This window comes from Zeus faber (assembly GCF_960531495.2).
Source record: "Zeus faber genome assembly, chromosome: 6".
In the NCBI taxonomy this organism is placed as follows: domain Eukaryota; kingdom Metazoa; phylum Chordata; class Actinopteri; order Zeiformes; family Zeidae; genus Zeus; species Zeus faber.
Genome location: NC_137201.1, coordinates 35069861 through 35090555, shown reverse-complemented (window position 1 = coordinate 35090555; position 20695 = coordinate 35069861). Strand labels below are relative to the sequence as shown.

Genomic DNA, 20695 nt, shown 5'->3' with positions numbered 1-20695 from the left:
GGGTTCTTCGTGGCGGTCCCGGTCACAGTGACAGTGCTGGACCGGCTGGCCTACGTGGCCCGGGTGGAGGGGAACTCCATGCAGGTAAGACTTCTTCCAGCTTCCCCTTCCACTTCCTGTCTCCACTAGGGATGTAATGGTACGGTGGGCTCACGGTTCGGTGTAAATAAATTTTCATTAACTTTATATATATATATATATATATATTTTTTTTTTTTAAAGCTATGACTTGTTGATGACAAGGGTTTGGCAAACAGTGTTTCTGAGATAATCACCTTGAGACTCGTCTTCATTCAGCTCCACAACGAAGCGAGGAGCCAAAGCCACGTGGCTGCTAAATATACTGCTGCATGTCAACAGCGTCAACAACACAACTACTTTTGTTTTTTTTAAAAAAGCTTTTACTCAACACTAACAATATACATGTTCTATAAAAGTGGAATTATTTTATTTTATTTTAAATCACCAACCTCAGCGGACTTCATCACGTCATCAACTTCTTTGGTTGTAACAACAACAGGCGTGTCGTCGGTCTCCTCTGGTGGTTCTTGTCAATATCCCGTTTCATCGTCACCTTCGGGTTGAAATCCACTGTATGAAATGTTCTCCAAGTCCAGAGTAAAAGCACATTCAGCGTCGCTGTCAGAGAACTGACTGTCATGGTGGAACATGAAGTCCAGTACGTGCTGCTTACACTGACCTGGATCTATGGCACTGGTCAGATTAAGGTCCAAAATATGATTTTGATCTTCCTTCACCCACTTCTCGTAATCAATAACAACACAGAGTTTTAACGGACAAGTAAAACCGGATCCTTGTCTGGCTTACGTCCTCGTCTGGCTCACGGATGTTGACGTCAGTGAAAAATCTTCCTTTCCTTCAAGAAAGGTTTTTTGAACTTATTTTGGCTGATTTTTGAAATGCGCGAAATGGTTGGTTTTGCTGCGGTGGGTAACATATATATAAAACATTTCACAATAAAAAAAAAACAAAAAACTAGTACTACAGCTAGTTATTTTTGTGTAGAACAGGTAGAAAAAGTATTTTTCAAGCATAAATTATAATAATAGTAAAATAAAAGCTCAGTCAGACCAGTGTGTGGTGCCTTCACTTTGTGAACCTGACGTGACAGTGGGTGCGCTCCTTTTCAGACAGGGAGGAGCTTAGGACACCTCTTATATGGAGTGGGAAACATTTTCTGGCGGTAGGAGACGGTAACTTAAACAAACACAACATAAAACTGTAAAACTTGACAAAAAAGAAGGGCTCATCACCCAGTGAGACTCAGTTCCTTTCATTCGACAACAGAGCTGTTCAAAACAACCGGATCGTTTTGTGAACGACCCGACACCAGTGCAAGTGAAAGAGAGAGCGTCTGAAGAGAACTTTCTTAATAAAGAGGAATTCCAGGGGGTTATTTTCCAACTGGATACCTTGATTGATTGCTCTCTTTACTAAAACATTTCTATGTAGTTTTATCTTGTGTTTCTTTGAAAAGGCAGTTTACAAAAAATCTAGAGCTCTCGCAGAAATAGAGAAATGCCGCGGTGCTCCGTGCGGACCCTGCACTGCACTGACTGCACGCCACGCCCCTACATGGCACCGACTCATCCGCTGGATTTCTACCGTCATACAGTAATACCGTGGTTCACATGTGCGTATTGTTCCGTAGGGGACGTACCAAACGGTTGGATAACATACCGTGTACCGTTGCATCCCTAGTCTCCACCTTCCACTTCCTGTTGGAGAAGGAACTCACCAGGATTCAGACTTTGGTTCCGAACGAGGAATTCTGTGATGGCACAGAAACATTTGTTTTGGACCAGAGTCTCGGTTATCCTGACGGCAAGAAACCGCCTGTTCAGGAAACCTGCACATGCATGTTCTGTCCATGTTCACGTGGGTTTCTTCCCACCACCACCACGTGCATGTTCAGGTTAGAAGCCCCTGCCTGCATGGGATGCAGAAGACACATTTGTTTGTTTTTGTGTGTGTGTGTGTGTGTGTGTGTGTGTGTGTGTGTGTAGCCCTTCCTGAACCCGGACGGCGTCTCGGACTGTGACGTGGTGCTGCTGAACCGGTGGAGGGTGAGGAACTTCCAGGTGCAGCGCGGTGACATCGTCTCCATGGTGTGAGTTGACATCGCTCCTGTCTGTACTTTGTGTTCTCTCCTCGCTCGCAGACGTTTCCCAAACTGAGCAGGCTGCGTTCTTGTCCTTGGAATGTTCCTCCTTCCAGATTGCTCTCAGGAAGATGGAAGAGATGTTGTTGTTGTTGTTGTTGTTGAAATGCATGCTGGGATATCTGGCTCACTATTTAAATCAGAGTTTCTGTTACAAGTACAAGTTGTTGCCGTCAACGTGTCCTGGAAGATTAATGTCCTGGACAACCGGGAGAAATTCCAGTCAAATATTACCTGTGTTTATTGAGCTTAAAAACACTTGATAGGCAGGTTATATAAAGAATGACATCATCAAGGCATGTGTATTTATAATATTTTAAATTGAATATTAAAAATAAAATAAAGTCCTGTCAGTTAACGCCTTTTTAAAAATGAATAAATAAATATTACGCATATCACTACTTGAAATCAAAAAATTTCTGTTCGTGATCAATAAGTAACAAGTGCAGCCGTTTTAATTAACATTTCACGAAAATAACATTTGGATCAAATCAAAAACAAAATAAAAATGCCAAGTAGGTCTAAATAAATAATAAAGTTTGTGGTGTTATTTTACACAATGGATATTTAGCCTCTGCTTTGGGTCAGAACTTAAATATAATAAAAACATTTACAAGTGTAACCTATGAGGGAGGTGGCGAGGTTTATTTCTAAATCAACAAACGTGATTGGTCAGAGGTGAAATGTCAGCTTTGGATCGTCCAAACTGTTTGGCTTTCTGTTGCAACTTGCCCACGTGGAAATAAACAGATCTGCAGAATTTTTTTTATCAAAATGATCGAGTCTGTTTTATTTTGACAAAGAGGAAAAAAAATACGTTGATAATTATTGTTGTTGTTTTATCTTCCAGCACTAACTCAAATTGTGCTTAGAGGGAATAATTTTCACCCAGTTATATATATATAATATATATAACTGGGTGAAAATTATAACACACACACACACACACACGCACAAGTACTCCTCACTTAACGACCACATTCTGTTCCTACAACCAGGTTGTTAAGTGAATTGGTCGATAAGGGGTGACCGTGTTATTTCACTGTAAGGGGGTGTGGCTGGTATATATAGTATATATAGTATACATAGTGTATAGTGTATATATAGTGTATATAGTATATAAGGGTGATGAGATGCTTGGTATCGTACACAGTGTACAATACCGACTGGTCACAGAGCTGGTCCTAAGTTAAACAGGACGTTTAGTGAGGAGTACCAGTACTGTCGGACTTCAACAGATTTTCCCGGTCAAAAACCGGCAATTACCGAAAAACTGAAACTCTGATTTAAATGCTTCAATCAGTGTTATTAGATTCCAGGAAGCTGAGACTGGCCAAAGGTCAGAGGAGTGACCTGCTGGACGTCCCCTCACGTCTCACAGCTTGTAGAAGGTGCCGCTCACAGTTTAGGATTCCTCTCCGGTGTTTTTTCATCTTTGTTTTGTGGAGACAGCCTCCCTCTCTCACTGCACCACCAGCCTCCCCCGCAGGTGTGACCAGAATCACCAGAGTCTTTATTTACAAGCCATCGATTTCCTGTTGGTGAACATTGATTTTAGTTTGATTAAAGCGGACACGGTGGTTCAGTGTTGATTCAGCATCACGGTGAAAAGCAGACCAGCTCGGCGGCCGAATACTCACTTGAGCGTCTTTAAAGGTCATTTATTTGGAAAGTGTGAAAAGCCCAAATAGAGGTTGTTTATAGTGTCTAAATAAAGTTTTACGTTGACTTGAGGTCTGTGAATATTCTAGTAGGTCTATGAAGAGAGTTTGAGGTAGAGATGCAGCGCTTGATCGGCCGTGACTGGTGACTGGTCAGTGTCAGATACGGTGTACATCCCATTCTGTCAGGGTTAAATGAACACACACATGCGGCGCTCGGTGGTCCACATCACGCTCGGGCTGGGCGCTATACTGACTTTTTTACGTATATCAATATATTTTCAACTTTTAAATATCTATATACTTTTATGTTGTGTTGAAATACATAAACCGGTTCTTCCGTAAAGCCATGCCAGTGTTTGCATCTTTCCTCTCTAACACTGTCAGTGCAACCCCGCCCGGGGGGACAGGGGGAGCGTCCGTTTAAGGCTCTGTTATAGTCACCGCCAGCGAGCCGTGTGGCTCATGGTGTGCACACCAGAGAGCACATGCGTTATAATTGTGCGTTGGCGTGGTGATATTCCCCTGAAAGACAGGGGGCGCTGTGCACAAATCACCAGAGGAAATTGAAGGAACTCTCCTCCAGCTTCTATTACCCGAAGAAATGCAAACGTAAACAAAGCCAGTCTATGAAAACGTCATGGTGCTTTACAACATGGAGTTGCTGAACCTCCAGGAGAAAGAAATCCTCCCTTTATTACTGTTTTGGGGGAAAAGACGACGCAGAAGGAGAAGGGCGGGAGCCCCAACACCGAAGAAGAAGAACCTGAAGCGCACGGCAAAGGGTCCCAAAAACTGGGAGGTGCGCGCCCTCGTGAGAAATCACTGTGCGACGCCGTAGCGATGGACTTCATTCGTGCCGCGCCCACTCAGGGACACTACGACCATGAAGCAGGCTTCCTCATACGTCACTTTAAGTCACTGAAAAAATGGCCGCTCATGGGTTGTGTTTTTTTTTGGGCTTGTTATGGTTGCATGTTATTAAAATCTGACAAGTGACTTGGTTATTTTTATTTTTTTACATACGGTCGCTATTTTCCCCAATGCAGAGCTTCCAAACCACCGAACGCTTTCCACCGGGCCATGAGAAGGAGGAGTTTCTCCAGTCGTGGTCTGGGATCGCTTTTCATTTTATTCATGTATTATCCAACCTACAGAATATGTCAAAGTTTGGGATGGATCATGGAAGGTAGCAGCTTCATTCAGGATTAAATGTACTGCTAGCAGGCTAGCCCGGGTCTAACCTGCAGCACCTTCATATGAATCTTCATGAATTGTTGTGAAGACACTTGTCGTTCTTCTTTTTGCTCAAATTCTTCCTTCGTCGTATATTTCCGTCCAAATTCCATCCGTCAGTTCTGCTGGATCACGTCCGGTCAGCGGTGCATCCGTGACCTCCCTTCTTTCTGCATTGGCCGTCAGGGTTCGGCAGCTGGGCTGTTCCAGACAGGAAGAGGAAGTTGAAACCGGACAGACTGTTCTCACCTTGGCGGTCTTTCACTATTGAGCAGCTTTCAGAGACATCGCTCGGGCCTCGTGGAGAAACCTCCGCAGCTTAAATGCAACTTGTTTTCATTGCTGGTTTTCTGAGCCAACATGTGACGTTTTCTGCAGTGAAAAGTCCAAAAAACCTCCTGGATCCAGTGTCAAGGGGAAGGGCCGGCTGGAGCCCGTCCTCCTGTAACCACACCTGACGTGGAACCTGTGTTGCTTCTCTCACTCAGAGCGTCGCATTCTCTTTGCAAATCAGTGACAATTGCCCAAATAAAACACAGAAGTTGGACAAACCCAAACCCAGTCAGGAGCAGGAGAAACTTTGCATGCTGGGAAATATGTATCACAGTATCTACTTGAAGTTAATATCAGTTCATCACATTGAACTATGTGGTCAAGTCTGACATCAGGCGGCTCAAAATGATTATTTCTGGAAGTTCAAATAGTTTATTAAAATGGCAACATGGGAGGCCACGCCCACTCAGTGTGAAATAACACCAGATGTTCACTTTCAGTCTGGATTACTGATTAGTGTGTTTATCCCCGGTTGCCATGGTGATACTACTGCACAAGACCTCAGATCTCCATCACAGCACCTCAGACCTCCATCACAGCACCTCAGACCTCCACCACAGCACCTCAGACCTCCATCACAGCACCTCAGACCTCCATCACAGCACCTCAGACCTCCATCACAGCACCTTAGACCTCCACCACAGCACCTCAGACCTCCATCACAGCACCTTAGACCTCCACCACAGCACCTCAGACCTCCATCACAGCACCTCAGACCTCCATCACAGCACCTTAGACCTCCACCACAGCACCTCAGACCTCCATCACAGCACCTTAGACCTCCACCACAGCACCTCAGACCTCCATCACAGCACCTCAGACCTCCATCACAGCACCTCAGACCTCCATCACAGCACCTCAGACCTCCATCACAGCACCTTAGACCTCCACCACAGCACCTCAGACCTCCATCACAGCACCTTAGACCTCCACCACAGCACCTCAGACCTCCATCACAGCACCTCAGACCTCCATCACAGCACCTCAGACCTCCACCACAGCACCTCAGACCTCCATCACAGCACCTCAGACCTCCATCACAGCACCTTAGACCTCCACCACAGCACCTCAGACCTCCATCACAGCACCTTAGACCTCCATCACAGCACCTCAGACCTCCATCACAGCACCTCAGACCTCCACCACAGCACCTCAGACCTCCATCACAGCACCTCAGACCTCCACCACAGCACCTCAGACCTCCATCACAGCACCTTAGACCTCCACCACAGCACCTCAGACCTCTATCACAGAGCCACTCAAGTTGTGTTTGATCTTGTATCTACTTTGACTTTGACGGTGTCTTCATGATGTGAAGTAATCACATCAGTTACTGTTGGGAGGTCTGATCTCTAGAACATTCTTTAAAAACTGTTCTTTAGACTTGATTTCATCCCCAGTTTGACCCAGTCACCATGATCGATTCCTCTGATCAACACTTGGTAAATAATACAACTCCATAGGATAATGTCAGATATCAGTTACTTGACTAAAATAACTCTCATTAAAGCTGCTTGTAGCGGTTGTAATTCATCATGTTGATCGGACACTAATGACGCTGCCTATTAATCTTGTGTTGTTATGGCAACGCCTCACTCATCACACTGTGACCAGACTCTCTTCACAGATTCTCTAATTGTGCGACATAAATCTGGTGTGTAACGGTGCGGGGCTAACAGTTAGCAGTACCGCTCCACACTCATGACAAAATCAAATATCATAATACTTAATACTTGGTCGTATATTGATCGAAAGTCAATAAAATAGATTAAAGAGCAGTGTTTGAAGTTCTGACATCAACAAAGCAGGAAGAGGAGTTCACTGGTGGTTTCTGTTGAAAAGAGTGTGATCAGTTGGGAATGTTGGAGGGTTGTGATGCAGACTTGTTTCTGACTGTCCTCACTACGTTGTGATCCATTATAATGAAAGGTCCGGGTCTGTCCTCCAAGGAGACGGACTTTCAGACCTGGACCCCGTCGCAACCTGTCGGGGCGTTGGGCTCGGGTCCACAATGTTTTGACAGACTTGGATTTAAATCATGACGTCATAGCGACATTGAACTACAGCCTCTGAGCGTGAGCTCGGGTTAAGGTTCTGCAGCAGGAGACCGTGTGTGTGTGTGTGTGTGTGTGTGTGTGTGTGTGTGTGTGTGTGTGTGTGTGTGTGTGTGTGTGTGTGTGTGTGTGTGTGTGTGTGTGTGTGTGTGTGTGTGTGTGTGTGTGTGCGCGTGTGTGCGCCCACAGGATGGAGACCGGTGTAGGGAGGTGTTTTCCTCCTGCTGGAGTCAAGCACCAACTCCTTCCTCTTGCCAGTGTTGAGCTGCAGATGGTTCAGCCCACACCACACAATGAAGGAGTCCAGTACTCAGCCTCCTTCCTCGCTGATACAGCCCACGATGGCAGAGTCGTCTGAGAACTTTTGCAGGTGGCAGGACTTGGAGTTGTAAGGGAAGTCTGAGGTGTAGAGGATGAACAGAAAGGGTGACAGGACCGTCCTCTGTAGGGCCCCTGTGTTGCTTTCAACAGTGTCAGACACAGCCTTGTAGCTAACGTACTGTGGCCGATCGGTCAGGTAGTCTACAATCCGGGACACCAGGGGCCGGATGGTGTTGACTCACTTGAGAAATCAAAGAACATGGCTCTCACAGTGCTACCCGGCCTATCCAGGTGAGCATAGGCACGGTGAAGCTGGAAGATGATGGCGTCATCCACTCCCACCTTTTGTAGGCGAACTGAAGGAGGTCCAGTGACGGTTTAACCAGGGGCCGAAGTGTAACAGGACCAGTCTCTCGAGGGCCTCCATCCGGTGGGAAGTCAGCGCCACTGGTCTGTAGTCGCTGGGGCCGCTAGGGCGCGCCTTCTTTGGTACAGGAACCAGGCAGGATGTCTTCCACAGCACAGGGACCCCCTCCAGCCTCAAGTTGTCTTGGAGTACTCCACATAGCTGGGAGGATCAGACCCGCCGCCTTGCCTGGTCCGAGTCTACTCAGCTCTTTCTTCGTGTGCTGTGTGTGATGAGTCCAGTGGTGGTGTTGGGGAGAGCTGGTGGTGTGGGCGGGCAGGTGGTGTGTTGATGGACAGAATGTGTGGGGGAGGGGGAAGAGTATGAGGGGGGCAGATGGTTGAAGAGCTGAGGGATGGGGGGACAGGGCCTACACCATCAAATATGTTGAGAGGTTCAAATCAAAGGCCCAGTGCAGGGTCCCCCCGTCACCTGGCAACCAGCCGCTTGTTGCCAGTGATACTGGTGGTTTTCTGTTGCACATGTCTTACTAGTGTCTTAACAGTTTCTACTAGTATCTTACTAGTGTCTTTCTAGTATCTTACTAGTATCTTACTAGTGTCTTTCTAGTATCTTACTAGTGTCTTACTAGTGTCTTACTAGTATCTTACTAGTGTCTTATAGTGTCTTACTAGTGTCTTAGCAGTTTCTACTAGTATCTTAGTGTCTTATAGTGTCTTACTAGTGTCTTAGCAGTTTCTACTAGTATCTTAGTGTCTTTCTAGTATCTTACTAGTATGTTAGTGTCTTACTAGTATATTAGTGTCTTACTAGTATTTTAGTGTCTTACTCGTATCTTAGTGTCTTAGTCGTATCTTAGTGTCTTACTAGTATCTTAGTGTCTTACTAGTGTCTTATTTTTGTCTTACTGGTATCTGAGTGTCTTACTAGTGTCTTATTTTTGTCTTACTGGTATCTGAGTGTCTTACTAGTATCTTAGTGTCTTACTCGTGTCTTACTAGTATCTTAGTGTCTTCCTAGTATCTTAGTGTCTTACTAGTGTCTTATTTGTATCTTACTAGTATCTTAGTGTCTTACTCGTGTCATTTTTGTCTTACTAGTATCTTAGTGTCTTACTAGTATCTTAGTGTCTTGCTCGTGTCTTATTTTTGTCTTACTGGTATGTTACTGGTATCTTAGTGTCTTACTTGTGTCCTACTAGTATCTTAGTGTCTTACTATTGTCTTACTAGTATGTTACTGGTATCTTAGTGTCTTACATGTGTCTTACTAGTATGTTAGTGTCTTACTAATATCTTAGTGTCTTACTAGTATGTTAGTGTCTTACTAGTATCTTAGTGTCTTATTTGTGTCTGACTAGTATCTTAGTGTCTTACTAGTATCTTAGTATCTTACTAGTATGTTAGTGTCTTACTAGTATCTTATTTTGGTCTTACTGGTATCTTATTGTCTTACTAGTATCTTAGTGTCTTACTCGTGTCTTATTTGTATCTTACTAGTATCTTAGTGTCTTACTAGTATCTTAGTGTCTTACTCGTGTCTTATTTTTGTCTTACTAGTATCTTAGTGTCTTACTCGTGTCTTATTTTTGTCTTACTAGTATCTTAGTGTCTTACTAGTATCTTAGTGTCTTATTTGTGTCTTACTAGTATCTTAGTGTCTTAGTAGTATCTTAGTATCTTACTAGTATGTTAGTGTCTTACTAGTATCTTAGTGTCTTACTCGTGTCTTAGTGTCTTACTATTGTCTTACTAGTATGTTACTGGTATCTTAGTGTCTTACTTGTGTCTTACTAGTATGTTAGTGTCTTACTAATATCTTAGTGTCTTACTAGTGTGTTAGTGTCTTACTAGTATCTTAGTGTCTTACAAGTATCTTAGTAGTATCTTAGTATCTTTCTAGTATCTTAGTATCTTACTAGTATCTTAGTGTCTTACTAGTGTCTTATTTGTATCTTACTAGTATCTTAGTGTCTTACTTGTATCTTAGTATCTTACTAGTATCTTAGTGTCTTACTCGTGTCATTTTTGTCTTACTAGTATCTTAGTGTCTTACTAGTATCTTAGTATCTTACTAGTATCTTAGTGTCTTACTAGTATCTTAGTGTCTTACTCGTATCTTAGTATCTTACTAGTATCTTAGTGTCTTACTCGTGTCTTATTTGTGTCTTGATAGTATCTTAGTGTCTTACTTGTGTCTTATTTGTGTCTTACTAGTATCTTAGTGTCTTACTAGTGTCTTATTTGTACCTTACTAGTATCTTACTAGTATCTTAGTGTCTTACGAGTGTATTATGTGTATCTTTGTAGTATCTTAGTGTCTTAGTAGTTTCTAAGTGTCTTACTAGTATCTTACTAATGTCTTACTCGTACCTAGTATCTAGGAACAGTGCGTTACCATGGCGCCTGGGAAGCAACTCAATCTCCAACTCCAAAAATGGTGAAACCAGTGAGAAATTGAAATATGGATGATAATTATATCGGATCATTATCACTCAGTTTTGAAATGATACAACATTGGCAGCTGTGCTGTCGGTTTTGGGAACAGCTGATACATGGTTGGCAACTTGGCAACTACTTCTATAAGTTGGTGTCAGACTTTAGTTTTGGAGAAATGCTGGGATGCAGACTGTGATTTGATGCCTGACAGAGTCTCAGTCTGGTCACATCTGCATCTGGCAGGTTCAGTAAACACTTCCCCATTTCTCAGTCTGATTTAGCCACTGCTGCATGACGCCCACCTCCGCTGTGCATCCTGTAATATCCTTGTTAAATCATGAAAGCACACAGTTCAAAACACAGCAGCTCCTGCATAATTCATGAACTCATGGTCGTGCACAAACTGTATCTCTGTCCACCTGTCTAATTACGGGAGAATTAACTTTTATTGAAGGAACTTACTTCTTTTTTTTTTTAACAAATTCAGTTTTTATTATGAAACTCCATAATACCAGTCAGAGCTCATGTGGTGGAAACTTTAGGTAAAAATCTTGGAATCCATGAATGTTGTTCTTCCTACAAACCTCCGGCGGGGCTGATGCTCTGCGTCCACCTCCCGTGCTTGGTCTGTAGCTCCAGCACCGAGGAGACTGGCGCTGGCTGTGGCTGTCTGTCAAGCTCGGAGCAGAAAAAGGACACGGTGGGATGGATTCTCCCTGAGGGTTAATCCAGCAGAACCGACTGCAAATCAAAGCGTACTAAACCCTGATACCTGAAGTTGGAGTTGGACGCCGAATTGATTCCATCCTGGAGATGGGAACATGAGCTGTGGTCTCCTTCCTGATGTTCTCTGGAGGGATGGCAGAGCGTCACCAGCTGTGTTTCATGAAAGATTTTACCAATAAAGAATGAATTTAGCCACCGGTGTGATGAAAAATAGCAGAGTGTTTTTCCAGTCGTGAGGCTTTCTCCTCCGGTGTGGCTGAGCTAGCTCTCTAGAGACAGACCACATCACTTCCAGACCCATTTTCTGCTCCATTTAGGGAATAAGTGCCGCACTTTGTCCACTGACTGCGTCGAAACGACGGTGACTGAAGCCTACATCTGTCCCTGCGTTTCAAACACAGCCCAGAGGTTTAATGGGGAAGGCTTGAGACTGTAGAAGAATATCCATCCAAACGACACTGGAGATCTTCGTCTCTCCCCTGAACTCTCAACTACAATTCAAATAATTGAAATGCCCAATTAGCTGTAGTTGTAATTATCATCATTAGGCTGCAGCATTGTGGGTTTTTTTGCTGTGATCTGAGCTAATTCACTGGATTTGTCTCATTTGAGAGTTTGGAGTACCAGCTGAGAGGAAGAGGAGGAGGAGGAGGAGGAGGAGGAGGGACAGAGGAGAGATCGATAAAATAAATAAATAAATAATAATAATACAAAATTTGATTCGTCCTCTAACAGAAGCTGCTGGTTGCTTCTCGTTTCAGAGTTGAACAGAAACCGAACTTTCTGCCACAGTTTGCTACTGGTGACACTGGGAGCTGACCAGTACAACCAGTAGGCTGGTTGTACTGGTCAGCTCCACCAGCTCCACCAGCTGCTTTCTAGTCACCGCCGCTGTAGTGTCGTTTAGTGCGCACGCCATAAATTACGTCACTGTGGTGCTCGCTACAGCACCCTACGAGGGCGCGCACCTCCCAAATTTTTGAACTTCACGTCGTGCACTTCAGGATATTGAAGTTGGATGGTCCACAGATACAAACTGTTCCGTCCATCCATGCCTGACTACAAAAATAACCAGATGGCGTTGAATTCATGGAAGTAGATCGCGCCGTCTCTGGCCAGAGATTTGGGCTATTTTAATACCTCAGACTTCTTCCTCATGTTTACACCGACAATTTTCACAAACTGACGGCGATATCTAAAACCTGCAGTGATACAGTCAATAAACATGCATGTTTTAATTTCACTGTTCTTTTCTAGTTATTTACATCCTTCCCTCAGGACTTCTTTGTAGTGTTTACAGCAGTTCTTTCAGTTTCCCCTGGTGGGTTAGGGACAGCGCTCCCTGGTTTTTCGTTGGATTATCACCACGTCATCTACATGCCACACGCAACTATAAAGCACAAACTCTCTGGTAGTGCGCACGCCATGAGCCATGAATCGTGAGATCCTGCCCAATACCCATCCTGAGTATACGCGCATACACAGCCCCACTTCCTTGTGCAGAACCCTCTTTGTGAGATTTCACTGTTTCCGTGACAACGTCAATCCGTCTCCAAGGCAGAGCCGTGTATTTGTCAGGACGTCACGGCTCCGACAGGAAGGAGGAATCACTCGCCCCGTCATTCATCTCTAGCTGCTTCTGCATTTCAGTGCTGAGCTTGTTCCCTGATTCAACGCTTATGAGCGTTGTGACGGAGGAGCGTAATTCAGTGTTAAAACACCAAAGACAACACTGGTTTAATAAAAAATGGATAAGCTCATAAAAGTGTTTACATGACAGTAAGGGTTATTGTACATTCCATGTTTTCCAGTTTGAAGTGTACTGTCTTTACTGTCAGTGCTGTACTATATGTCTGTACTGTTCCTTTATCTGATCTCACTGCTCTATGAACCAGTAACCATGATGAACACATTCAGGGAATCCCAGTTTGTAGTGATGACACCAGAATAGAAAACAGAACAGTGTCTCTGATTCAGATATTTTTAAGGTCTATGATGCTTCAGTTGTCCTGCATTATACCAAAACAGAGGCAAACCAGTTTGATTGTCCAGTCCAGCAGCGTGTAGTTTGCAGTGTGTAGTACATGCATTCATGTTCCACTGAGTCAATAAGCTTGTAATACCACCTTCTGTTATACTCTCTCTCCCGGGCAAAGGCTCAAATTCTAGTTTCTGGTGAGTCAATTTCAGTTTCCAAAAGAGTAGAGGAAGAAGGGGAATCTAAGCCAGTGCTCGTCTCTGTCTGATAACTTATTAAGTTCCTGTACATCTCTTGACCGTGGAGAGATGCACATTTGACGCATCCAGCTACAGCAAGCGCCATGAGGCACACCGCCCACACCGCCATCACCAGCCAGTCCCGCTGCTCGCTCTCCTCCGGGTGACACTCTAGGGCCTTGGTGGTGAAAACAACACAGTCCTTGCTGCTGTCTGCCTGCAGGCCCCAGACCTTGGCACAAACCAGGTAGCGGGTAGAAGGATTCAGCCGCCGGAGACGGAGCCGTCTGACGTCAGATGGGACCCGAGCAGTGAACACTGTGGAGATCTGGTCGCTGTCTATGAAAACAGACCACTTTATAAGAGACACAAAGCCCACTCATTTATGACCTTGAGTGCGCTTGCCGTGACAGAGCGTTCAGCACCGCCTACGTCTGTTGTCTTATTGATGGGAGGTGGAGTAAGTTCATAGGGTTTAGCTCATAACCCCCTCTCAGTGTTAGTGCCTTGCTCCACTGAGCTAGTGGAAAGGTGTTGGGACCGTTTGGATCATCTAGGATCAGATCTTCATGTCAGTTTTTTCAGTCACGAGGACACAGCTCTGAACCAGCTCAAAGCTCAAAACCAGCCTCAAACTGGCCCCAACCCGGCCCCAAACCGGCTCCAAACCGGCTCCAAACCGGCCCCAAACCGGCCCCAAACCGGCCCCAAACCGGCCCCAAACCGGCTCCAAACCGGCCCCAAACCGGCTCCAATCCGGCTCCAAACCGGCCCCAAACCGGCCCCAAACCGGCTCCAATCCAGCTCCAATCCGGCTCCAATCTGGCTGTGAACCGGCTCTCCTCTGGTGCTCTGCAGGTCATCACATTTCAGTTCCAGCTGCAGCATCAGGATGTAAACAGAGCAGATGGTTCTTGTTCCTCTTCATCAGCAGCTTCATGGAGCTGCTCTGGATTGATGTTTCAATGAGCTTCAACTCATTTTACTGGAAGGATCAAACAAGCAGCTCAGGCTGGAGGCCTCAACGTACATCTGACCAGATGAAGCAAAGAATGAAGGGTTATTAATATTCCTGGTCCTCACAGGAGCTTGTGGAGCCTTCTTCCAGTTCACTGTTGATGAACCAACCTGGGCACCTGAGCAACCTGTTTACTGACTGGAACCATGGAGGCTTTGCTGCCTGTTTGGGGGAAGTGACGTCATCCCTCGACACATCCCCGGCTTGCTTCACCTCGGGGCCTTGGTGTTGTTTCGGGGCCAAGTTCTCTACCGGCTCCAGCTTCGGGGCCCGACCACTTCAACAAGCAGCCTTCAAGACGGTAGCGCGCTTGAAAAACAAAGAGAAACAAAACGCAGAAAACGCAAAAAACGCAGAAAACGCAAAAAATGCAGAAAACACAGAAGCAGCTTCATGTTCTACAACGACCTCCACCCGTCAAAGAAGCCGGAGCCAAAACAATGAGTTGAAGTGATGGAGTCGAGAGGTCGGTGCAGTTAGACCTTCAGTGGAACATGAACCTTAAACTGCTGCTGCTCCTCCTCCACCTCCTCCTCCGTCACATGGTTGTTTGGTGGAACCTGAAACGTTCTCAAATGAAGGACCCCGCACCGCCTGTTGAGCAACCTGGTTCATGGTCCTCCGAGTCAGTCTGGCGACGTCCATTGTCTCCGTCCTGAGTTAACCACTAGTTAACCAGCGGTGGTCGTCGTGGGGGTGGAGGTGCTTTCCTCCACCTCCAAGACGGATGTTTAATTTGCTCATTACAAGAAACTGTTGGAGCCTAAATTTGTGTTTTGGATTTAATTTATTCAAATTATTATTTTAATTCCATACAGTTTGACATGGATGTGTATGTGGAGGGCGTGGAACCATCAACCTCCTCACACACTACACACTACCCACCACACATCACACACTACACACTACACACCACACACTACACACTACACACTGCACACCACACACTACACACACTACACACTACACACACTACACACATCACACTACACACCACACACTACACATCACACACTACACACACTACACACCACACACCCCACACTACACACCACACACTACACACTACACACTGCACACCACACCACACACTACACACACTACACACTACACACACTACACACATCACACTACACACCACACACTACACATCACACACTACACACACTACACACCACACACCCCACACTACACACCACACACTACACACCACACACTACACACCACACACCCCACACTACACACCACACACTACACACTACACACCACACACTACACACCACACACTACACACCCCACACTACACACCACACACTCCACACTCAGGATGCTCCTCAGTCCTGGAGTGGCCCCGTCCTGCACATCCAGCCTGGCTCCTCCGATCACCTGCTCCTCCAGGAGCCAGTGGAGGGAATCTGCAGCCTCTCTTTTCCTTTTCCTAAAATACCCCCATGCTTTAAAAAGCTCCTGATAAAAACGGGGTAAGCTCGACGTGTTTAAAAGACTTGTGTCCATTAAAAACAACGAGCGGTCAAGTCCCATCCTCCCAGTCCTCTTTAAGACCAAGCCCGCCACGTCCTTCCAAACATTAAAGTACCCCGTTAAAAACCTCTGTAAAAACTGTAACCTAAAAGTTGCCACTCTGCTTTTGATGTCCACCACATTGTGCCCCCTTCCTCTTTAGGCAGAAAGACCCTTTCCTTCCTGACCCAGTGGAAATTCCGCCCCCAAAAGAAGTCCATCAGCTCGGCCTGTATCTTCCTAACTAGCAGGTCTGGTGGTTGGACACAGGCCACTCTGTGCCACAGCTGTGAGGCCACCAGGTTGTTAATAATGAGCGTCCTGCCCCTATAGGACAGCTGTGGCAGTGCCCACCTCCATTTTCTTAGCTTGCCCTGTATCTTTCCTAGTAGTCCTTCCCAAATCTTCCCCACCATACTTTCGCTCCCTAAAAACACTCCCAGATACTTAAACCCATCCCTTCGCCGCTGTAAGCCTCCTGGCAGTTTTAAAAGTCCCCCCCTCCATCCGCCCACAGCCAACGCTTCGCTTTTGCCCCAGTTGACTTTCACTGCTGATAACAGCCCAAAGTCCCTGATGATCCCCTCCAGTTTGCTAATTTCGTCCTGTTTCTCTATTAAAACAATGACGTTGTCCGCATAGGCTGATAAAATGTGGCTTCTCTTCAGACCGTTTAAAAACACACCCTCAATGTTTGTCCTTAATTGACACAGCAATGGATCTATGGCCAGAGAGTACAACATCCCTGAGAGGGAGCAGCCCTGTCTCACCCCCCTACACACTCTAAAAGGGCCGCTCAGCCCTCCATTAATCTTCAGTATACTCTCAATGTCCTGGTACAAAACCTGGATCATGGCTATCAGACCTGGGCTGAGGCCGAAAGCCTCCAGAGTTTTCCAGAGGTAAAGGTGCTCAACCCGGTCAAACGCCTTTTCCTGGTCTAGCGAAATGAGCCCAGTTTCAATGCCCAGAGAACTAGAGACGTCCAAAATATCCCGAATTAAGGACACATTGTCCTGCTCCGCAGCCCTGTTGTTCAACACCATCAGGACGTGTCTCCTGTGCGACACCACCTGCTTAAGCAGCGGCGACTTGCACCCCGACGGGACTTTTTTAACTGGCGACACCACCTTCCCGTGCCTCGCCAGTTCCCTAGTGAGGGTCTCGTCTTTAATAAACGTTCGTCAGGTTCACCCTCTTCGCCGGTGTGGAGAGAGGCAGGACGGGAACGAACATTTCGTTCACCGTAACGCCGCTCGCCACCACCGCGTTCACCTTGTCTACGCCATCCAGGAAGATGACCACCGCGCTGTTCATCCGCGCTGCGGACACAACGCTGCTGTAGCCGACAGCCTTCCCCACCGCCAGGCTGCAGTCCTCCACCGAGACCGAGGAAGACACACCTCCAATCCCTCAGAGAGAGAGAGAGAGAGAGAGAGAGACAGAGAGCAGAAACTCAGGGAACATGTCTGCATAGAGTACTACACACTGTAGTTTTCAGGGCTGTGTTCAAAGCCGGTGCTGTGTGAATGTGTGTGTATGTATGAGTGTGTGTGTATGGGTATGTGTATGAGTGTGTATTTGTGTGTGTATGTGTGTGTGTATGAGTGTGTGTATGAGTGTGTATTTGTGTGTGTATGAGTGTGTATGTGTGTGTGTGTGTGTGTGTATGTGTGTGTGTGTGTATGAGTGTGTATGTGTGTGTGTGTGTGTGTGTGTGTGTGTATATGTGTGTGTGTGTGTGTGTTGTGCTGTATAAGTTTGGTATTATATCGTAGCCTCCAAGCAGCAGAAAAGGTCCTGAATCCACCCCTGAGTCCTGCAGCCACAGAAGAGCCCCTGGCCCCCAGAGAAGCCGGGAGCCCGCTGAGCAACAGCCACGCCTGGCCCCAAGGAGCTTAACCCCGTCCCAGGGAGCGCGAGGAGACAAGACGCACATACTGAGGCAGGATCCTACACAGACAAGCAACTCCACCTGCAGGAGCAAGACGCAGCGGCGGGCGTAGCACTGGGGCCGCGGACACCAGACACGGACCTCGGGCCCGGAGCCGGGTCCCGGGGCCACAGGCCGACAACCCCCAGAACCGCCCGCCTCATGGGCGAGCCGGCGTGGCCCCCGTGCCCACCAACACCCCGAGCAACACCACCGGCCAGATGTCCCGCCCGGCCCGAGCCCCCCCCAGGTCGCTGGGCGCACAGAGCAGCTCGTCATGGCGGCCCCTGACCGGCCCCTGACCGGCCCACATGCAGACCACAGAACGGCAACCACCACACCACAGAGCCCTGGCAGACCAGGAGGACCCCCCATGGCCCCAAAACACCACAACATTACCCCGACTCAGGAAGACTGGAGCGTGAGTCAGTGAGGAAACGGTTTCAACTCATCAACATCTATTACTCACTGTAGCCAAACGTCTTCATCCACAAAACCCATTTTGAACATGTTGTGTTCAGTGACATGAGCTCTGTGCAGAATCTTTTACTGGATGAGTTGCATTTTGGAGTTGTGGGTCATAGAAAAGGTGGTGCTGCAAATAAGCTTCCACAGGTTGATAGAACAGCAAGGTCTCTTTCCCGTTCCATGGTAGGTAACGATAAAGTGTCATGTTCTTGATAAAAGTTTGTATATTCTGGAAAAGGTATTTTTTAAATGATTGTTATTAGTAAGATGTTCAATCATCGGAGGTGGTTGTAGGATGTTCGTCAATTTGATTTGAACTTTTAGAAACTGCTGTAGTTGAAGGAATTGAAGGAAGCCGTGGCCACGATATTATACCTTTGGGTTGAGGTTGGGAAGGATGTAAGTGAAATGTTGTCAAAAATGTGTTCCAGACGAGTCATTCCTTGTCTTTTCCAAAACCTGAAGATTATTGTTCTGTTTTTAAGCAGAAGATCTGGGTCGTGCCAGATTGGTGTGAATTTGATTGGAGATAGAGTGACCACTAGGTTTGAGGAATTTCCACCAGGCTGACAGAGTTGTGATAAATGGGTTTTTAAAGCAATTTTGTTTCCTTATTGATTAAGGAATGGTAGATCAGATAATGATAACTCCTGACATTGTTTGTTCAATGTCTCTCCATCCATGGTCCAATTGTTGCTCTGGTTGGAACCATTTAATTATCAATTGAAGATGGTTTGCTAGATAGTAGTATGTAAAGTTTGGGGCTGCTAGGCCTCCAGTCTTTGTTTTTCTGTCGTGTTGCTTGTTTAATTTTCAGTTTCTTGATTTTCTAATAAAATGTATTGACTATTGAGTCTAGAGTATTAAACCAATGTACGGTTGGTTGGAATGGGGTCATCAAAAATATTGTTTATTTTTGTAGTATATTCATTTTCACTGCTGCTATCCTACCAATTAGTGAGATGGGTAGGTTGCTCCATCTTCAATGGAGTAAAGTTAAGGGTAAACAAATGCGACAGATCAGTGGAGATCAATACCAAGGGATCGAACGTGACTCGTTGTGATGGTTATGGGAAGTTTGTGGGTTGAAGCATTCCAGACCCCCCACTGAGCAGTAACAACAAAGACATTCAGTGTAGGAAGTAGTAAGTACTGAGGAGGAGGAGAGGAAGGAGGAGATGTATTCAGTGTTTCTTTCTATGTTCTCAGATCTCCCAGGAATCCTCAACAGAACATCATCAAACGAGTCATCGCTCTGGAGGGAGACTTCATCAGGTGGGTGGAGGTGCATGAGGTCACAGCCCAGCATGAGGTCACAGCCCCGCCCCTCTCTCCAGCAGCTTCCACTTGACGCTCGTTTGCTTTTTCTGGTCTGGTTCTACTTCCTCCAGCGTTGCTTTGTCTTCCCCTCAGGACGCTGGGACACAAGAACCGCTACGTCCGCATCCCTGACGGACACGTCTGGATCGAAGGAGACCACCACGGGCACAGTCTGGACAGCAACAGCTTCGGACCGGTACTGTCTGTCTGTCTGCTTGTCTGTCTGTCTCTGGTTTCTTAACCTTCAGGTGTTTTTTCCCCAGGTGTCTGTGGGGCTGCTCCATGGCCACGCCTCCCACATCGTGTGGCCGCCCAATCGCTGGCAACGGATCTGCCCGTCGCTGCCCCCGCACCGCGGCCCGCTGCACCTGGACACCACCGAAGAAGAGGAGGGCTGAGGAGGACACACACACACACACACGCCAATAAAAGGTCACACACATTTCTGTCACATTGCCACAGCCTTGTGAGAAGTCCCAGCATGCTTAGCGCCGTCGCAGTGTCACAAAACAAGATGGAGGACTCGCTGGGGCATCCCAGAATGCCTTGCGTTCCGGCACTATGTACTCACCGGGGCGTGGGCCCCTTTGAAGTCTGCTGCTGGAGAGATGCTCCTCCGGCTGTGCGGTCTGTGTCATGGGTGCGATGCATGCTGGGAGTTGTCCGGGAGGGGCGGAGTGAGACCATCCTGGTATTTATTTGGATATTCAAAGTCTGAGATCCTGCTTCATGTTTCAGTTTGAAAGGTTGAAAAGCTGTGACAGTCATGTTTAATAAAGTTATTCTAATTTGTAACACGACGCTTCAGCTCTGGATGGAACAGGAAGAGGAAGAGGTGACATCGTGCTTAAAATCTGATCAGTGATCAATACTCTGCAGGAGCCCCTGTGTCTGTGTTCAG

The 20695-nt window shown here is 46.5% G+C and overlaps 1 protein-coding gene across 4 annotated transcripts in view; it reads left to right on the top strand.

The window, feature by feature from the left end:
- immp2l (inner mitochondrial membrane peptidase subunit 2) overlaps positions 1 to 20589 on the top strand; it is a 22419-nt gene extending 1830 nt beyond the window's left edge. For all 4 annotated transcript variants that reach the window (XM_080001969.1, XM_080001970.1, XM_080001968.1 and 1 more), the window contains 5 exons: positions 1 to 84; positions 2028 to 2131; positions 19684 to 19749; positions 19888 to 19990; positions 20058 to 20589. The exon at positions 1 to 84 is cut by the window's left edge. In XM_080001969.1, the coding sequence (XP_079858095.1) occupies positions 1 to 84; positions 2028 to 2131; positions 19684 to 19749; positions 19888 to 19990; positions 20058 to 20192 (492 nt within the window). In that variant the 3' untranslated portion in view covers positions 20193 to 20589. The remainder of the gene's footprint in view (positions 85 to 2027; positions 2132 to 19683; positions 19750 to 19887; positions 19991 to 20057) is intronic.
- Positions 20590 to 20695: the final 106 nt, after the last annotated feature.